Source organism: Podarcis cretensis (assembly GCF_951804945.1).
Source record: "Podarcis cretensis genome assembly, chromosome: 16".
NCBI lineage: Eukaryota > Metazoa > Chordata > Lepidosauria > Squamata > Lacertidae > Podarcis > Podarcis cretensis.
The window spans coordinates 42,407,860-42,428,638 of NC_137186.1; the positions used below are offsets into that span (position 1 = coordinate 42,407,860).

Consider the following 20,779-nt stretch of genomic DNA (forward strand, 5'->3'; position numbering starts at 1 on the left):
CCGTTTACCTTCCCGCTGGTAAGCGGTCCCTATTTATCTACTTGCACCCGGAGGTGCTTTCGAACTGCTAGGTTGGCAGGCGCTGGGACCGAGCAGCGGGAGCGCACCCCGCCGCAGGGATTCGAACCGCCGACCTTTCGATCGGCAAGCCCTAGGCGCTGAGGCTTTAACCCACAGCGCCACCTGCGCCCCTTAATGGGCACTTTAGAGGCTAGTAAATGTATTATTCCATAAGCTTTCATAAATTACCAAGAATGATGCACCTGATTAAGTAGACCTTAGCACCCCAAAACTTATGCCATAATAAATTTGTTAGTCTTTAAGGTCCTGGTGCTGGTCTTTTTAATGTTTTGTTTAAACTGCACTGTGGTCTACTGTACTTTGCAGGGTTGTTGAGGATAAAAAGACTTTAAAACAGTTTGGCACATAAAGCCTTCAATAACTTGGGACCACTTCAACTGCAAGATTGCCCTACTCCACATGTGCCCACTTGACTGCTTTGATCACCAGAATTGGGACTACTGCACGGGCCACATACCTGTTCCATATTTGTAAGAACTCAGGCATTCAGTGTGGAAGCACCTGGACTTTGGAGCTTCCGGCCTATTGAGATCTAGCAGGCACCTTCGCTTTATTCTTTTTTGGTGCCTGCCAAAAATATTATTGTTTAGAAAAGTCTAACTTTTATTTTGTTTTAGTTTTTGTATGTTTTATAATAGGTTTGTGAATTTTTCTAACTTTCCTTGTTCTATCTTTTTGTAAACCACTTTGAGGCTCCCCCCCCCCATCAAGTGGTGTATGAATCCTATGAAATAAATAAAATGGGTGCATTCAGGGGTGCACAGTAGCGGCACTCTTTTTTCCTGGAAGAAAGGCCAGAAGCGAGGAAGGTGCGGGAGGGTCCAGAGGCCCGGCAGTTTGCCCCCCACCCTCGGGCATCTTCCCGAGGAGCCCGCAGCGCACGCCTATCGGGGAGCGACCCCGGGCTCTCGGCAGATCACGCTCAACTCCCCCGCTCTTCCAAGGGGGAACCAAGAATTCGGTTTCCAAACATCTCTCTCGCCGTTCCTATCTCTAGTGGCCGGGCGCGGTTTTCCAGCAGCCCCGCCCCCTGTGCGCTGACTATCTTTGACCCTCGCTGTGTCCCGTAGCCGACTGCCACTCAGGAGCGTGCGCGCCAATTTGAGCGTCTGAGGCGCTTCTGCGGGGAGAGGTGCGCGCGGGCTACAGTGGGGCTGGAGCCGGGCGGGTTGGGGCTGGGCGTTGCCTTCCAGAGCTGCCAGGCGGCTGGGCTTCTCCTGGGGCGTTTCTGGCTACTCGGCTTGTGCGGGGAGAGGTGCGCGCGGGTGGGTGGCTATCGGAGCCCTTTGGGCTTCTCCTGGGGGAGCTGCTGCGGGAGCCGGGCCGGGAAGCAGCCTGTCCGCCCCTCTCTCCCATTACGCAGGAAAATGTAAAATGGGGGCACGGGTGACTAACACAGGACTCTCTCAGGCTGGGGTTTTTTTTTATTAAAAATATATTTTAATAGATAAAATATTTTATTAGATTTAAGTGCAGTTATATTTTTCCAGAGGAGTAGCTACTGTATTTGTATATGAAAAACCTAAAGTTTTGAACTCTTTATTACTGTCTCTCACAGCCAATATACATAAATTATAGTGTAAAGAGCCTTAGGATTTAATGCTATTTATGATATTTTTATTAGTTAGAAAAACTGTATTGAGTGATCTTTGTATATTGGAGGCAGGATATATTCCTAAAATAAAAGAATGGGGAAATGAGTTTCATGGTGTTGATGTTTCTGCTAAATTGACTACCGTATTTTTCGCTCTAAAAGACTCACCAGACCACAAGACGCACCTAGTTTCTGGAGGAGAAAAAAAAGAAGAAAATATTCTGAATCTCAGAAGCCAGAACAGCAAGAGGGATCGCTGCACAGTGAAAGCAGCAATCCCTCTTGCTGTTCTGGCTTCTGGGATAGCTGCACAGCCTGCATTCGCTCCATAAGGCGCACACACATTTCCCCTTACTTTTTAGGAGGGAAAAAGTGAGTCTTGTAGAGCAAAAAATACGGTAGTTAGTTTTGACATCTTTAATGTGTGTGGTATTATCTTACTGAGAACTGGAGACATTTTCTTGAATACTAGGAAAAACACAGGTCATGCCTCTAATACTGGTGATACATTTGATATGTTTAATCTTGTACTTTTAAAGTATATATTTTAAGAAGTATAATCATTTTTAAAAGTTAAATTCGCCCCCACCCCCCGTTTATTCTGTTATAAAAGTCACAAACAACAGGGAAAGCTTATGCTGCTACATTTCTACCAGCTAAATAAATGCATTTCAAATTTTTGCCTGTGGGGACATTGCTTAAACACACAGCATGGTTATTTTGTCTTAATACAAAGGTTCAAATCATTACTTTGCTGGTCTATGTTGTTCATTAGTTTCTCTTCTGATTTTCTCCAGGTTATAAAGCCATGTGGGATACCGTGGAGCTGTTGGGTGGTGATGATACAGGGAGTGGTGCCCTGTATCAAAGAAACACCCTTGTTAAAATCACCTCGTCCGAAAAGGTAGAATTACTTTTAGTGGCATCACTGCAAGAGAAGACTCTGTAAAGACCTGTATAATGAATAACTTTAAAACTGAACTAAAAATCATGTTGACGGATGTTTCAAAGGTGCCATTGACTATGATTTGTCCTGTCAGTTGAAATGGGACTATAACTTAGGTTAAACTACTGTGGCATTATGGACTGTAGTATCTGGTCAGCATCTAGATCTTCCAGAGGGCCACATTATTATAATAAATAATAAATAGTAATAAATAATAAATTTTATTTATACCCCGGCCAAGACTGGGCTCAGGGCAGCTAGCACCAAATACATAATACGTACATTAAAAACACAAAATCAAACGATTAGTTGAAAATACAATTTGAATCACATTTAAAATCAAAATACAATTAAGTGGGAACCCACAAATCATAACTGTAGGAGTAAGGAATTAAAAGTTCACCAGGCCCAGCCACCTGTTCTGGTTCCATATGGGCCGATAGAAAGAGCCAAGGAGGCCATTTACATACAGGGTCCCATAGAAAGAAGGGGGTCAGACTGAGTCCAAACCAAAGGCCAGGTGGAACAGCTCCGTCTTGCAGACCCTGCGGAAAGTTGTCAAATCCCACAGGGCCCTGGTCTCTTGCGACAGAGCATTCCACCAGATGGGGGCCAGGACTGAAAAGGCTCTGGCCCTGGTCGAGGCCAGTCTAACCTTGAGGCCTGGGACCTCCAAAGTATTATTGTTTATGGACCATAAGGTCCTCTGTGGGGTGTACCAGGAGAGGCGGTCCTGTAGGTACGAGGGTCCTAGGCTTGGGAAGGACATGCTAAATAAAGGTTTTGCCTGGCACCTAATTATATATATTGATTACGTTAGGTGAGCCTCCTTGTTCTACAAACAGGGAACCACCACTGAAAATGCCTGTTCTTGTGTTGCCACCCTTGGCCTCCCGTGAGGGGGCACACGAAGAAGGGCCTCATGACGATCCCAGGGTCTAGATTGGTTCAAATGGGGAGAGGCATTGAGGTATTGGGGTCCTGAGCCTTATATGTCAAGAGCAACACGTTGAATTGCGCCTGGAAATTATTTGGTAGCCAGTGCAGTTGGGCTATGATTGGTGTTATGTGCTCACAATGTCTTGCCTAGGTGAGCAACCTGACTTGCATTCTTTACTAGCTGAAGTTTCCAAACCATTTTCAGAGGCACTGCAGTAATCTAACCTGGGGGTTACCAGAGCGTAGACAACAGAAGTTAGGGCGGCTATCCAGATGGGGCGTAGCTGAGCCATGCCATGCCACCAAGGCCACCTGAGCCTCAAGTAACAGTAATGGATCCAGAAGTCCGCCCAAACTAGGTACCTACTCTTTCAGAGGGAGAGTAACCCAATCAAGAGCAGGCAACCTCTCATTTATCTTGTCTAGGGAAGCATCCATTAACAGTGCCCCTGTCTTACATGGATTGAGCTTCAATTTCTTGGCCAGGGTGGATAAAAATCAATGATTTTAAAAATAATAATTAAAAAATTGATTTTTTAAAATAAAATGCTTTTGGAGGGAAAATCTTTCTACAGATAGTTTTCTATTTAAGCTACATTATACAGTGGTACCTCGGGTTACAGACGCTTTAGGTTACAGACTCCATTAACCCAGAAATAGTACCTCGGGTTAAGAACTTTGCCTCAGAATGAGAACAGAAATCGTGCTCCGGTGGCATGGTGGCAGCAGGAGGCCCCATTAGCTAAAGTGGTACCTCAGGTTAAGAACAGACCTCCAGAACGGATTAAGTTGTTAACCAGAGATACCACTGTAGTCCAAAGGCTGTTCATCAGAAAATAGGGATTTACTTTAATTTTTTGATAAATGAATTCCATTAATCCATTCACAATGTCATGCTCTTCCAGAGGTTTCTGTAAGATTATTTGGGGCAGTTTTTCTAATGAGAAGATATCACATATGCTTGTTTTTGCAGTTCTCAAAAGTGTGAATTTGTGTCTGCAGAGATGACATGCCTTTTCTTCACAGGAAAAATGTTATAAAATAAACATACAGAGTTGAGGAAAAAACCTTAATCCCATTGTTCCTTTGCAAATTCATATTCACAGAATCAACCCCTTACCTCTTAAATGCTGAGTTCCAAGAGGTTCAATGAATAGTGGAATAGATCTGCACAAGTAGCTAAGTGTGAAGCAGTAAAAATGAAAGTGCAAACCTTGTGAGCAGAATACTCCACAAATCTTGGGATCTTTGTGTAATGATTGTGCAACTCAGACTTGAGGCAAGTGCTGAAGGCTCTTCAGGGCTGGCAACCTCTTCCCAATCCCACTGGGCTCCAACAACTGCACCAACACTTAACTGTACAGAATACACACCTGAATCCAAAGCAAATCCAAAGAGGGGTGGTGGTGGTGGAAATAGTAACTGGGATCTGTAAGTCCTTGGTGAGACTTTGAATTGCTTGCCAGACAACTAATAAGAGCTCACTGGTTCCAGGTCCTTCTTCCCAGAGCTTGCCTGACATTGTCCAAACAATAAAGTCTACCTGGAACTTCAGTCCTGCAGCAGGAATCCCTGAACTTCTCTGCTCCAATCCTTTGCTCCCCTTTTCCAGCTGTCCAGCTGTTCATTCTGCAAGCCTGTTCCAGCCTGGGCCTATCAACTGTATCTCCCCCCTCCCCCCGCACTCTAGAAAAAGAAAGGCCAGCCTCTCCAAAGCCAGGGCTGCTGGGAGATATAGCCCCTTTTAGATTCCATTACATTTGTGTGTAAGGTCTAAGGTTTTTTTTAAAAAAAAATGTTTAACCACATCAGTTAACAAACATGGATACATATGCTATGTTATCATTTTAGTTAAATAAATTATTTAAATTGTTATTAAGGAAATTGGTTTTTTCCCCTCCTTCCAATAAAGTGCAGCAGAAAAGTTGTCCAAATATGAAGTTAACTTATTAAACCTCACAACAATTTCATAATTATCGGTCTGTGTATTTCTAATAGTATAACCAAATCAGTAATTTTTTATATAACTGTAAAAACCACTACGAAAATTTATTATTCCAAAAATGAAACATTAATCTGGTTGTAAATATTAAGATTATACCAGCAAGAATGAGCCTTTCTGTAAAATAGTGATTTAAATCAAGTCTTACTGACTAGTGATTTAAATTGTGATTTAAATAGATTTTATTTAAATCAAATCCACCCTGTTCTCGGCTCTCATCCGGTCCACGACCAAGACAAGACATCGGTCCAGTCAGATGCTAGATTTTATGCTAGATACACACAGAAAGTTACAACACACAATTTAATCTGGACAGGCTGCTTTTCTGTTTGTATTTGTAAATAAGTTCTGTTTACGTTCAGATGCTTTCTTTTATTGGTCAGGTTTTGTCTAACCCAAAGTTGTATGGCTGTTCCTCCAGTGATGGATGTGTGTTGGTGGCTGACAGAACAGTGGTGGTGCTTGATAATATTTGCCAGTCTCTTGAGATGTTTCTTCAATTTGGTGAGCTTACCATTTTGTATCTTGAAGCAGCCATAAATTGAATACTTGGAACTTTCAACGTAGTGTACCTCAGTTTGTTTTCTTCATTAAAATCTGTGCTCTGATCTGGAGTTTTGCATGTTCTGTGATATGGTTTTGAAGTCTTGAACACAGGAACTCTTTCCCCTTTGAAGGAAACAGATCAGCCTGGTGTTGTCATGCCCTTATAAAATCACTTGATCAGGGCAGTGGCTCTCAGTATTAATGTTGGTATATTATAGACACATAGCCCAAATTTTTAAACGTTTGTCAAAATAATTTTGCCATCTTTTGACCTATGAGTTGTTAAGACAGTAATAACTATCTAGTATTTCTCACAGCAGAGGAGTGTATGAGGCAAAAATTCAATGCATCTCGTTATGTAATAATACATAATCATTTCTGAATATAGTCACCCGTTGTGGTATCTGAATACTTCTTTTTAAAACCTTTTAGAGACTGAGGTGGAAGTTGTTGGATTGTGTCAAGAAGCACAGTTTCTTGTGATTGGGGAGAGAAGTGGAAACCTACATCTGATTCATGTATCAACAAAGCAAACCTTGTTAACTAATGTATGTAGCTTATTTCTTTTTTGCTTCTATATAACTATATGCAGCTGCCTCAGACATTCTTAAATATATGAAGTGTAAGTTGCCTCATACTGGTTGCATTGATATGTGGCACTAAACCCTGGGGATAAACCTAGGTGAGCTTTGGCTCACATATTGCCTCCTTCCTTTTCCTCCTTTTGCTGATTGCAAGGAAGAGATTGGAAGCTTTTGCTTATATTTTCAGCTAACTGTAGTTACTCATTTTGTCCAAGAACTGTGGTTAGGGTTAAATATAGTTTAGGGAAATAAGGTAGGATTGTAAACTATTGTTTGAAGTTGGCTTTCTCTCTAAACCATAGTTAGTACTAACCATAGTTTGTCTGGATTTAAACATAGCAAGTAACCATAGTAGATAAGAGGTGTGGGAGAGTGTGTGAGCCCTGAGGCTTGGTATGTAATACTAAACCATAGTTCAGTGTTACTTCTGAACCATTCCAGCCCAGTTACATCAATAGTCCAGTGTCATCAAATCAGTTGAATTTCCTGCTTTGCTATCAGAGGTCTATTTCACTAGAGATGCTGATAATTGAACTGTGGGACTTATGGGTGTGAAGCATATATTCAACAATTGAACTTTAGTTTTGGTATCCTGGTGAATTTCTGCTGTTGATGTGCTGACTGATTTTAAACTATAATAGATACTAATGTAATTTACAAAATTCATGATTTGAGTAGGATTAAATTAATTTGTGGTGTAAATTACATTGCTTTTTTGAAACTCATTCTAATAACCTTTTTTAAAATTAAAAATGTGTTTAGATGTTGGTTCAAAGATCTTCAGATGACAGGACTTATCTGAATCTTATTCTAGAAAAAGATAATGGAGATACAGGTACGATATTTTTTCTGAATAAGCTCAGGTTTTTCTCTTGTAAGCTCAGGTTGAGTGGGGGAGGGGAGGAAATGTAATGCCATAGAATTCTGCCTGATACAGGATACTTATATGAGGCTGATTTGAACTTGATTCTGTGAATTTTAATCATATTTCAACTTGTGCACCCTTGATTATTTTTATTTACTTTGATTTCAATTACCTTGGTGTAAACCAAGTTTTCTTCCTTTATTTGCTCATGTTTGGAGATGCCAGGTGGCAGTTCCTTTACTTGAAGAAGATCACATGGACACAATTTGATAACCCTTGCTGGGAAGGCTTCTTGATATTTACCTTGTCTTTGGTTATTTTGATAGGAACCTACCATGCATTTATTCTCACAAACAGTGGCTTCTTCTACATTACGCACCTCCCATTTGCCAAAACTCAGGAAGGTAGGACAATGTTGTTTTAGATCTAAAGCCTAATTGTGCATCATTGCATGGAAACATGTAGTAAGAGATGGAGTTTTTCTTTCTGCTTTCTGTAATGATTAGAATCTCAGGTTTGTAATGTGCTGAGCACCAACATCTTAATACTGCAGGAGCAAGAGATTTTGTTTAAGTGGTAATTGATTATGTGTATTAATTGAATTGCACTGGCTTTGATAATCTTTATTGGTTTGTAGTATTCAATGCAGACCAATTTCAATATGTTTGCTTTAGAGAGCCAACAATAACCACACAACTGCTGCAATTGTAATATTTATAAATGAATGCAGGATACTTTTCACATGACCTTGAGCAGGACTTCAGGAATATTTAGTGTTACTTTCACAGTATCACAGCTTGTTGGGGTGTATTAACCAGAGATTGTAGTTTGCAACTAACTGGTTACTTTAACAAGTTGTCTTCATGGTTTGATGTTGGCTTATTTTGAAACTAACCAGAGTTTGTTGTAAACTGAGATTTTTGGTTTCTTCACAATTATAATCTGGGATTTTGTGAAATTGAAATTAAATGCTACCAAATCCTCACAATCTTTTCAGAGGAGAAGTGTGTGTGTGTGTGTGTGTGTGTGTGAGAGAGAGAGAGAGAGAGAGAGAGACAGAGGGAGGTGTGTGCAGGTGGGTTGTTCAGTTTTGTTTCAACTCTTGCGTGTAGTTTTAAATTTTGGATTAATTTTGCATGTGAATGTGGCCATTGAGTCATCTGGAGCTACCTGCCTTGTAAGCATACTTGTGTCATGCTCTAGTCTGGATTGTATGAACTGATCTGTGATTGTGGATTTTGCCTTTGATCTGTTCTAAATCTAGTATTTATGACAATATTTTTCTTTCTTTGTTCAACATATATCTATCCAAAGTGTTTTGTTTTATATTCTTGATCATGCAGATTTTCAAAAACTGAATGTTATTGTCTATCTTTATTTTAAATAACAGTATCAATATTTATTGCTTAATTATTAGATAAAATTCAGAGGAGTAGATGAGTTATCCGGCTGCAATCCTAACCTCTTTTCCTGAGAGGAAGCTGCATTGAATTCACTAGGAATTACTTCTGAGTAGACATGGTTAGGGTTGTGCTGCAATAGTATTATAACCAGCAAGGAAAAAGTATACAGTGGTATCTCGTGTTGCGTAACCTCCAGGTTATGTAATCTTTGGGTTATGGCCGTGGCAAACCCGGAAGTGTATACTTCTGGGTTTCGCCCCAGGCGCTGAATTGCTCCATCGCTCCGCTTGCGTGCGCAGAAGGGTGCCTCCAGTTATGAAGTTTTTGGGATACGGCCGGGGCTCCGGAACGGATCCCATTCATAACTGTAGGTACCGCTGTAATGAGACTTTCAAAGACTGATATATCATGGTATTAGATTTCATTGATGCACAGACACTAGTCCATGGAAGCTTAAATTACACTAATCTGTTAGTCTTAAACTGCTTCCAAGACTCTTTCTTTATGTTTGTATATTATAAGTTATTGTAGTAAGCTACTGCAACTGCAAATTTCCTGAAGTATACATTAAAAAAGAGGCCAGGCTAATAAATGTGTGATCAGTAAAAAGTTTACAGAAATCAAATCTGCCTTCTGAATCTGTGACTACAACAGCCCAATAGAAAATACTTTCTAAAAATAGATATGTAATGTTGCTTTTCTCAACACACATTTTATGTTTATGCAGCAATTGACAAGCTGGACTTCAATTCTGCAAAGAAGGCAAGTGGGAGAATTCATATATCTTATATATTGTGTTTTGGTTTTTGAAATAGTTTGGTTGTGATTCATAGTACTGGGTGTGTGTACGGATCTACTAGGGATGCAAAATGTTAATTGCCACATTAAAAATGAATTAATATATCACATTTGTAATCCACTGCTCTTCTGTGATGGAGATTAAGCAGAGTAAGTTATTCTTTCCACTTACCTCAGGAACAGGACGATGCAAAGAACTTTGTGCATCACTCTATTGATGGAAGGAGAGACCTTCCCCTGTTCCAGGAAGCTGAAGAGATTTCATAGAGCTTTGCTAACATTCTTATAAGGATAGCTGCCAGATTCAAGGTTGATATCTCTGACCCTGATGAAAAAGTATGCCCCATATGAAAGCAGATGGCAAGCACCAACTTCTCTCATGGGCAGGAGGGAATGCCTCTTCTAAGATGATGCCTGCTGCAACACATGCGTGCATCACCTTATTAATAAATAAATAAAGCAAGCATGCTTATTCCTTTAGAAATGCTATTTTTATCCATATCCAAATATCTGAAATGTAATTGATAAAACTACTTGGCTAAATAATTCATTAGGTTTTTTTAATCAAGTTACTCCTCCAAATTAATTTATCATTTCTCTTGCGATTGTGAGTTATTTCTACCACTTTAACAAAAAGTAAAATCTGTGAGTGGCTATTTGTCTACCTTACAGTTACAAGGGCAGGTGGAAACATGTTTTATTTCTACAAAAGACTATCACACCATTGGCTGCCTGACTTCCACAACTAAGCACACAACTAACAAGATCACTTTGATAATAGGGGTAAGTATTATTTGAATACCTTTGTCTGTGAACTTCCTGTGGGTTTATCTGCAGCAATCTGTGCTGACTTCAGGATGTGTGCAAAATATTTGGCTTCTGTAGTCCCTCTTATGTGTTCCCATCTCTCTGTTGAGAGATTTTGTACCCAGGTGTGTTTTGCTCTTTTTGTCTTCATACGTCTAAGGCCACAAAATGTGTCATGTGATGGTTGTTTCCTTTTCCCAGCCACTTCATTGCTAGCTGTTGCAGAGACAGGCAACATCATGGTTTAATATCCCTAGTGTTATAAGAGTTTAAGGTCTCAAATATATAAATTAAATGTTCATAAACTTACAAGGCACATAAACACATACATAAGTATATAAACCACATGTCTGGAACAGTGCAGGAAAGCAGTCCTGAAGCCTTTTTGACTTTCCCAATGACCTCAAATATTCCTCTGCAGCAAGGGAGGCAAATGGGGAAAGCCCCATTGTCTCTTTGCTCACAAATCCTGGTGTATCTGTGTTTGAAAAGAGTAGCCAGACTGCCCAGATAATGCAGTCAGAGACCATTATCAATCAATCAGTGACCATTACTGGTATCCTGGCTTCTGCTGTAGGCTGCCCCTTCTGTGATGTATGTATGATGTATTGGGGGGTGGTCTTAGGCTTGCAGGGTGGCAATTTCAAAAAGTCTATATAAGGGCTTGCACACCATTGTTCTGGGTTCCTCTTCCTCCTGCATGTGGTGAGGGAGGAAGGAGCAGAATCACTGCATAACAGGGCCCCCAGCTCCCAACTCCTCTAGATGGATTTTGTAAGGATTTCGTAATGTGTGTAGCAGTTGCAATTCAAAGCAGCACTGGAAAAATCCACCAGCAGCTGGTGGCCCAGAGTCTTCCAAAACTGTGATGCTGAGCCCAGAAATTGGGGTGGGAGAGGGTTCCAACTTGCTATTACAATTTTAAAATCTTTGTGCCTATAATGATTTTCATAAGAACTAAATATCTTGAGAATCACTGATTAGGTCTGTTGTGAAACAGAATGCAGGTTTCTGATACAAATACTTTTCTTAAAAGGGTACAGGTGACTGTGTGATGTCTGTGTGGGAGGTGAATCCTAACAAAAGGCAGATAAGCATTCAAAGTGTTGCCGATTCAAGTTTGATTGAAGGTATGTTTTCCAGGCATAGGCATCCTAAAGAACTCTTTTTTTTTCAAAGACTTAGTTTCCCACGACCTTTGATATTTATTTAAAAGCCTTTGTTTCCATACTCTTCCAGCTTGTCAATATCCTTTTTAAACTGTGCTGCCCAGAACTGGACACAGCAGTTCAAGCGTGATCTGACCAAGGTGGAATAGAGCAATACTATGATTTCCCTTGATCTAGACACTATACTTCTGTTGATGCAGTCTAGAAGAGCATTAGCCTTTTTTGCTGCTGCATCACACTGTTGACTCATGTTCAGCTTGTAGTCTACTAAGATCTTTAGGTCTTTTTCTAAGTTCTTATGCTAGGGGGCGGGGCGGAAAAAGCCACTCCTGGAATCTGCAAGTGACTGACACAGTCATGAACTTTGGATTTCTGAACTGTACATAGTTGCTCTAAATAAAACCTGGAAAAGACAGGTTGGAGTCCTGGCTGTTTACTTGCAAGCAACCACCTAGAGACCTGATATTTTCACATGTACTATTGACAATCCAGGTGTCCTCCATCTTATATTTGTGCAGCTGGCTATGCCTGCCTAAGTGTGTTATCCTACAAAGGGGGTCTGGAAATAGCCAGTCCTTTTTTAGCCAAATAAAGGCAAGCAGCGTCTTGGAAAGGGTTCAGATGTATTGCAGACTGTTGTAAGAATAAATGATCCAGAGGAATTATGGACTCCGAGCATACATTTCAAAACCTCTTTATAGCTTTTGCTTTACACAATTAATTTGTGATCGATTCTTTTCAGCAATACGATTGGATAACAGAACATGAACAGCTTGATTGGTTTACAAAAATTATGCTCCTATCTACCAGCAATACAGTGGCAACAGATAGTTCTGAGCAAAGTTTATAGATTCACTATTCTTCTGTCTTATACAAATGCCTTTGAAGTTTCTAGTATGTGAAGGGCAATAAGCTCTTGGTGTGTTTTGCTAAGCTGATAAGAAAACAAGAGGCCCTGCTTGCTAGGAAAAAGACAGAAATATTCTCAGGTGGGGATGCAGGGAGAAAATGCTTAAACTTCCAACTCTATGATTCTATTTCTCTACAGTGTAAATCCTTCATTTACTCAATTGACAGATTATCTGATTGATACTGGACATCTCTGGCTTTGGGATTTAATGAGCATTACATGTGTGAAAAGAGAGAGATGCCTATCTTTCCAATACATTTCCAATAGAAGACAATGGCACAGATAGATTGTAGTTGTGACTGTGAGAATGTGCTTAGCATTTAGCAAGCTTAGTGAGGTCAGTTGTGTTTGAGAAACATGTACTGCGATAGAGAGTGCGAGCATAGGTGCATGCTGTGCCGTGTTGAGCTGAGGGTCTTGACATCTGTCCCAAGTTATGGGTCCCAGGTTACGACAGCTAGGTACATTTCTCTCTTGAAATCTTTATTAGCTTTGACCCTGTTTCCTAAATGGTCATCTTATTTTTTTAAAATAATATTTATTACTTTTAAAACTTACAAAAAAGAAAGAGAAGAAAAAAGAAAAAAAGAAAAAAAAACAAGAAAGGGAAAATACAATACAATATATAAACAATACAAAACACAGCATTGACACATTGACCTAAACAAAACAAAACAAAAACAATTTAAAAACATACATCATACCATTTCAGTACTCTATCTTTCATACCCTTGTTTCATCGACCTCCTCTCACCTCCCTTTTTGTATTCCACTTCTATTAATTGTTTCAGCAATTCCTTTCCATCTTTCTCTATTTTCTGTCATCTAAATATCTTAACTTATGTTTACCCTTATTTTCCATTAATACTATAATGCTTATTTATGCTTAACTCCTTATAACATTTCTACTAAAGCCATAAGATTTCATTCCAACATTTTTCTAACACTCAGTAATTTTACAATATTTCTATTTCTAAAAATAAACTTTAAACTTTTTCCAATCTTCTTCCACCATCTCTTCTCCCTGGTCTCGGATACTGCCAGTCATTCGTCAATTCCATATAGTCCATCAACTTGGTGATCTTCTGTCCGAGGCTCTTAACTCTTTTCCAAGTCCCTTCTGCAGGTCTTCTTCATATTTATACATGCACTTTACTTTGTCTTTTACTGATCTTGTTCTTATTTTCCTTCCTTTGATACTGAAGAGCAGATCTCGGGGAAGCTTCAACCTAGCAATGCTTTTATTCCTTCTCGACAGGTCAACCAAATTTTCATGGTTAAATCTAAAATCCATAAGGTATTTCAGGACATGTTTCAAAATTCCTCCAAATCTAAAGGCCCCCACAGCTCCAATCTCCTCACGACCCAAGTCCAAATCCCAAAAGTCAGTAAATCCCTGCATGAAGGGATCTATCCAAATTTCCTTCTCCAGTCCAGGCAGGGCTCCGATCCTTAAAATCTGACTTTTTCTAAATTCAATCATAAAAGGCCTCAACTTATAGTCCTCAATTTGCCTCTGTAAGGTTGGGGCTCCCACTTGTATTAGTTTAGGTTCAACAACAGCAACTTTCTCCTTCGCCTTCTCGACAATTTGCCCTGTCAAAGTAGATTCCTGAAGAAGTGGTATCTGAAGAAGTGTGCATGCACACGAAAGCTCATACCAAGAACTAACTTAGTTGGTCTTTAAGGTGCTACTGGAAGGAATTTTTTTTGTTTTGACTATGACAGACCAACACGGCTACCTATCTGTAAAGTAGATTCCTGAATCAGATCCTGAATAATTTCTGTATTGATGTTCACTTTTTGTCCCAAATTAGTCACTTTTTGTCACAAGTTAGTCACTTTTTGTCCCAAGTTATCAATTTTAGTAGTAATAAAATCTTTCTTCTTGTGGAGTTGTTCCAACGAGTGACTTATCTTGCATAATGCAATCACTAAAGCTTCTTCTGTCGACATTCTCAAATAGTCCAAGATCAATCCCTGATTCTCACAGTCTCTTATCTTGCAGCTGGTTCCCCCGGCTCAGCTCTTATAACAGTTTCAAAGGCTTCCTCTAGAGGGAAACAGTTTCTATTTGTGCCAATCCTTTTGAGCACAGTTCAAACAGTAAATATAGTTTCAATTTTCAGTTACTTTTCCTCCTTTTTAAACGCAGAAGAGGACAATGGAAACAATATATTTCTCTTATTTAGCTAACTGTCAAGATACGTTCTATTCACAGCCAATGTACTTCAAAACATCAATCTTACTGGCAGCCCCTTTCCAGGTTCAGAGCAGTGGTGATTTAATTTTCATCACTCTCTCCTGCAGGCTTGCGCGATCCAAAATTCCCCCCCTCTTCTCCCTTCTTCCAAGGGGGGTTTAATAGTTTTAATCGATGGAAGTTTAATCCTTTGCGGAAGACTTTCCAAGACCTTAGCTTGCAGCGTCTTTGCTTCAATCTATTTACAGAAGGGGAAGGCGGACTTCCTGTTTGAAACCTTCCCGTTTCGGTGCCAAATTAAGACATTTATAGATCAAGGGTAAATCCCCAGGGCAACGCTCAGGGCCTCAGGACCCTAGAGTTTCAGTTCAGAGACCCCAGGTGTTTTACTGTAGGGATGGGGAACTCTGTGACTGTCCAGATGCTGCTGGACTGCAGCTACTATCCTCATCATTGCCAATGCCATCATCATTTTATTATTTGTACCTCACACATCTGACTGGGTTGCCCCAGCCACTCTGGGCGGCTTTGAACATATATAAAACATAATCAAATATTAAACATTAAAAAACTTCCCTGAGTGCTGGCCCTACTGGCTAGGGCTATATTGGAGTCCTGTAATATCTGGAGGGCCACAGGTTCCACACCCCTATTTTACAGTTTCTATTTCAAATGCAACTTTTTAAAGCAAGAAATTAACAGACTTACATCCTTTTTTCCTTTTTACATTTTTTTACAGCTGCAAAAATGCTTCAGGTTGTAGATGAATTATTGTTTGTCTTGGATAATGAGGCAAGTGCTATTTTGATTTATTTGTTGCCCAGTTTTACAGATTGCTCCTGGATAAGGTTATGTTCCATAGTTTCAGTATTTGGCAAATGGACAATTAGTAAGAAAAAGTTTGTTTCCACTAGTGGAATTCAGAGCATTCATAACCATGATGAGCTCTTATTTAAATGGTTAATTAATATATTAAACTTTGGTTATGTTTTAAGAATGTTTAAGATAAAGACTACTTATATTTTTAATTGATTTTTAATTTCAAGTAACAAAGCATATACAAGGAATACAAGGAATATAGAGTTTAGTAGAAAAGAAGGAAAAATAGCAGCTGATGGTTTTAGTTTTAGATGTTTCAAGAAAGCCAGTCAAATGAAAGTTTTTCTCGATAAGGTTCCATGACTTGATGGAGGGTGAAAACCTTGTTTGATTGTCTTAACAAAGTCAGTAAAAGGATACCATGTTGAGGTGTGAGCCTCCCCCCCTCCCACCCCGATTGATACTCCTTTTGTGAAATGGTTAATTTGTCCACAAGTAGGATTTCCAGTGTTCAAAATTTGCCATGCACATTTTGCACCTGGCTATCAGTGCCTGAAGTCTCCACCATTTGGTGGTGCATACCTAGGGATTCTTGGAACTTGACTGTTTTTGCATACTAGCAACACATCCTGTCATGTGGGACCAATGTGAGAGAAGATGTGCACTGTGGAGAAAAAATGGAAACGATGAAGGGACAGAAGCCATTGACAGCCCTGATTAATGAACATGACAAATTATCCACCGAAATAGAAATGTTTGTTTCATAGTATGAAAGATCTAAGTATTACAAATGTATACTTTCATGGTTCATATAGTCAAAGGTAATAGGTCTTAATTAGTTACATCATAATGACACTTTTGTTTTCTTTTTCTTGTAGAATGGTTTGTCTTTGTGGAATATTTGCACTCTTACCATGATTTGGAGCTGTTGTTCTGTTCACATTGAAGAATTTCTTCTGATTTCAGAATCAGATTTTTCAGCAGCTGCAGGGTAAATTCAGGATTATAGCATACTTGCTGAGAAATATGAAAGGGTGTGCCACAGCAGAATGGCTCCTCCCCTAGCCTCTTACCAGAGCTGATGCCCACACTTTCTTGAAGTTTTGTATTGACTGACTTCAGAATCAGCCCCTGGGAACAAATTTCTGAGCAGACATCCATAGGAATGGGCTGTGTGTATGTGTTGTGTGACTAATCAGTTGTTATTGAACTACATCTCTGGCCAGTAGCCATGTTCCATGCTGAAAAACAGGGGTGTTGGGAATCCATAATCATTGCAGGGCCACAGGTTTCTTGTCCCCATATGGCAAGCATAGGCAACTTGGTGCCCCCTCCTGATGGAGCCAGCATGGTGCAGTGGTTAGAGTATCCAACTGGGTTCAAATTCTCACTCAGCCGTGAAGCTCACTGGGTGACCTTGGACCAGTCACTGTCTCTCAGACTAACCTACATCACAGAATACAATGGGGAGAGTGAGAATCATTTATGCCACTTTGAGCTCCTTGGAGGAAAGGTGAGATACCAAAGTAATAAATAACTAAAGTACTGAAATAAAATGTAAATGGTGATGGCTCATAACTTTTGTCATTAGTTGATGCATTTCCCTTCTTTTGTTAAGACAGGGGATTGCCAGTCTTAAGCTAGTTGCTTTGACAAACCGTGATGATGGCAAACAGGTAATTGTCTTCTATCAAAGAAAAGCTTCAAAACATTGTGCCTGTATTTTGGCAGCATCCTTTAGGATTATCCTAATTCCACTATTTCTCTGTAGATGAGGAACACTGTGGTGTTTTCACTGCCTACTATGCACCAGCTCTATTCTTTGGAAACTACTAATGTTTCTTCATTGATTCAGAGCGGAATAAATACGGTATGTTTTTCTCTTTTCTTCAATCCTAAGTAAGGCTGACCAGGGGGAATGTAAAAAGAAATCCAAGTCAGAGTTTAAGTATTGTAGGATTTGGTACAGTGATTCATCAGATATTAAAAGCTTCCCTAAACAGGTCTGCCTTCAGATGTCTTCTAAAAGTCTGATAGTAGTTTATTTATTTGACATCTTGTACAGTTAAGGCACATGCTACATATTGTTTCCCATGCAGGATACAATTTACTTTTTGGAAGGAATGTATGAAAATAACCAAGGGTAAGTTTGCACTTTAATAAAATACAATAAAAAGCTGCTGCTTTATTTTTGATGGTTATCAAAGCTTTTTTAAACCACACACTCATTTCTAGGGCATCAGACCATCCAGTTTCACTTCTGGTATTGAGATGCTTAACTGAAGCCTTGCCTGAGAACAGGTATACATATATTTTGACTTCTACTACTGCTTATGTAGAAAATTTGGTACTTGTGATATGGCTGCGCCAAAGTTAAGTGTGTCGTAAGCCTCATTAACTTCAAAGTGAAAGAGTTAAACATATGCTTAACATTACAATCCTATAAGTGTCCACTCAGATGTAAGTCCTATTGAGTTAATTGCAGACTCATTCTCCCAGTAAGAACATAGGAAGAGAAACTTGTCTCCAGATGGAAATCCCTAAAGGTAAATGAAATGGGCTTTGGACCAAGAAACCTCTGAAATCAGTTTCTTTACATCTAAGAGAATAATCACTAAAATGATTGCATAGATAGCACCTCTTTCTTGTCTTAATGTCAGATAATTTCAGCTACCACAGCTGCTTGCTGGAGAGAGTGTGAGGAGGTTTGGTCATATTTCCTTATGTGGTGGTTCTGTAAGGCAGTCCTCAGTTATTTAATTGTAGAATTGTAGAGCTGAAAGGAACCCCGAGGGTCATCTAGTCCAACTCCCTGCAATGGAGGAATCACAACTAAAGCATCTGTCACAGATGGTCATCCAACCTCTACTTAGAAACCTCCAAGGAAAGAGAGAGTCCACCATCCTTGAAGGTAGTCTGTTCCACTGTCAGAAAGTTCTTCCTGATGTTAAGTCAGAATCTTTTTTCTTATAACTTGAAACCATTCATTTGTGTCCTATCCTCCAGAGCAGGAGAAAACTAGCTTGCCCTTTACATATTTGAAGATTGCTGTCGTATCTCCTCTTTTCCTGTCTTGACAATCCCTGCTCCCTGAACCAGGCTTTTTCTGTGGTGGAGAAGCCTTGCTGAATGCATTGGTGGTGGGAAAATAGTTAGTTTAGTTAGCATACCAGCCTGTGCCTGTAGATCTCAGGGTGGTTCACAACATGAAATTACAATATAAGCCCCCCCCCATACATAATAAAAATAAGAACAAAAACAAGTCAGTAATCCTCCCGCAACACATTTAAAAAGGGATTGGATGTCAATCAGCCAAAGGCCTGGGAGAAGAGGAACATTTTCTCCTGGTGCCTAAAGGTGTATAATGAAGAGTGGGTTTCTCCCACTCTATTTATTTATCCCCCTCCCACCGGCCCAAGGTTGTGATCATGTTACTCAAGTGAGTGTAAGTAATTAGATGAATAGATTTAACTGGCTGTAACCATTTTGAAGTGGGAGGCAACAGCACTTCGTTTTCTCCCCCTTTTTAGACTGAGCCGTTTACTTCACAAGCACAAATTTACTGAAGCTGAGAATTTTGCTGTTCAGTTTGGACTGGATGTTGAGGTAAATGACTTTGTCTGCAAATCGTACCTCATCACTTACTGCCAACTGCAAAACCACAATGAAATAAGTAGACAAGGAAGCTCTCTCTGGTAGCTTCTATGCCTACTCATTCCAGTTACCCACTACAGCAGGAGTTTTAAATGTAAATTTCAAAATTGTTAATGGAGGCAAGGGACTGGTAAAGAATAAACAAATGTTCTGCAAATTTTTCTCTGACAATACTAGACAAGCCTGCTACTCTGAAAATAAAGAAGATTTTTTTTCCCAAAGGGGAAATAATGTGTTATGTGTGTGTTTAAAAAACAACAGAACGTTTACAAAGTGAAAATGAGCTCTATTTTGGAGAGATTGGCTTCAGAGTCTGTTGCCGGAGATTGCCAGTCAGCCTGGCTAGAACTTGTGGCTCAAGCTAAAGAAACGCTGGATAAAATAAAGGTATGGATTTATCCTACTATATTTAAAAGCATTTTTATACCACTTTATATACAAAATATCTAAGCGACCTACTACATAGAGTGCACTGCAGCAATCCAGTCTCAAGGCTGCTGATAGCCAGGATATCCCTTTCAATGAGCTGTTGTAGGCATTTCAGCCAAAGCTGGTAAAAGGTACTGATAGTCACAGAGACAACTAGAGCCTCCAGTGATCAATAATGGATCCATGAGTACTCCCACACTATGCTCCAGTTCCTTCAGAGGGTGTGCAATTCTGTCTATAAAGGCAGTTCACCTGTTTTCTGGATCCAAGTACCTCTCACCCACAGGATCTCCATCTGACCAGGATTCAGCTGCAGTTTATTAGCCCTTACCAGGTTCAGAGCCTATACCTCTACACCTTCTATGGAGAAGCCAAACTCTATGCGTGTCTTGTGAATGTGTATCTGTAGCTCTCTTGCAGTAGATAATTTGCACATGGGTGTATGTGATAAGTTTTTCTTTTAAGCTGTTTAGAAGATAAGTTTATTCTGTGTTTTTAATTGTTTCTCCTTCTAAATAGGATAACCAGTTTGTGACTGAGTACTGCATAAATACACCATGGCCAATATATGAAAGTGCTCGGGAAATGCTGAACTATGCTAGAAGCAGGGTAGGTTTTGATAGGTGCTTTCACACATCCTACTCGACTAGGGCCTTGGGAAACCCATCTTGGAGGCAGAGGTGTGGGACCCCATAGAGAATCGAAGCTTAGCTGAGGGCCTGGAAGACCTGCTACAGTTCTAAAGCAGTGTAAAGTACCTAGTGTCACCTGGGTTGCTGACAACCTCTCCAGCCACATTACTGGCTTTGCCTCAAGCCCTGATTCTTTTCGCTCACCCAGACCTTAAGAGTGAAGATGGCAGAGCATCTGGTGGGAAGCCCCAGAGTCAGCCTCTGGGAAGTTATCACCAGATGTCTCCGTAGGATAAAGTCTCTTTGGACGAAAGAGTCAAAAATTGCAGCTGAGAACAATGACCCAGGAGATGACTAAGAAGGGCAGGGAGATTCTAAGCTGGGTTAACAGTTGTTTA

General features: G+C 40.0%; 1 protein-coding gene across 5 annotated transcripts in view; it reads left to right on the forward strand.

Moving 5' to 3' along the window:
- The first annotated feature begins 2,450 nt into the window (after positions 1–2,450).
- Positions 2,451–20,779, forward strand: part of KNTC1 (kinetochore associated 1) — a 92,108-nt gene continuing 73,779 nt past the window's right edge. For 2 of the 5 annotated variants that reach the window (XM_079957730.1, XM_079957733.1), the window contains exons 1-17: positions 2,451–2,579; positions 5,946–6,066; positions 6,541–6,656; positions 7,455–7,527; positions 7,884–7,961; positions 9,688–9,722; positions 10,431–10,541; positions 11,602–11,695; positions 15,587–15,639; positions 16,545–16,657; positions 17,285–17,342; positions 17,438–17,536; positions 17,766–17,809; positions 17,902–17,967; positions 19,197–19,272; positions 19,582–19,707; positions 20,269–20,358. In XM_079957730.1, coding sequence (XP_079813856.1) covers positions 2,484–2,579; positions 5,946–6,066; positions 6,541–6,656; positions 7,455–7,527; positions 7,884–7,961; positions 9,688–9,722; positions 10,431–10,541; positions 11,602–11,695; positions 15,587–15,639; positions 16,545–16,657; positions 17,285–17,342; positions 17,438–17,536; positions 17,766–17,809; positions 17,902–17,967; positions 19,197–19,272; positions 19,582–19,707; positions 20,269–20,358 — 1,449 coding nt within the window. In that variant the 5' untranslated portion in view covers positions 2,451–2,483. Of the gene's footprint in view, positions 2,580–5,945; positions 6,067–6,540; positions 6,657–7,454; positions 7,528–7,883; positions 7,962–9,687; positions 9,723–10,430; positions 10,542–11,601; positions 11,696–15,586; positions 15,640–16,544; positions 16,658–17,284; positions 17,343–17,437; positions 17,537–17,765; positions 17,810–17,901; positions 17,968–19,196; positions 19,273–19,581; positions 19,708–20,268; positions 20,359–20,779 lie in introns of those variants that run through there. The other 3 variants (XM_079957731.1, XM_079957729.1, XM_079957732.1) reach the window with 2 other exon arrangements.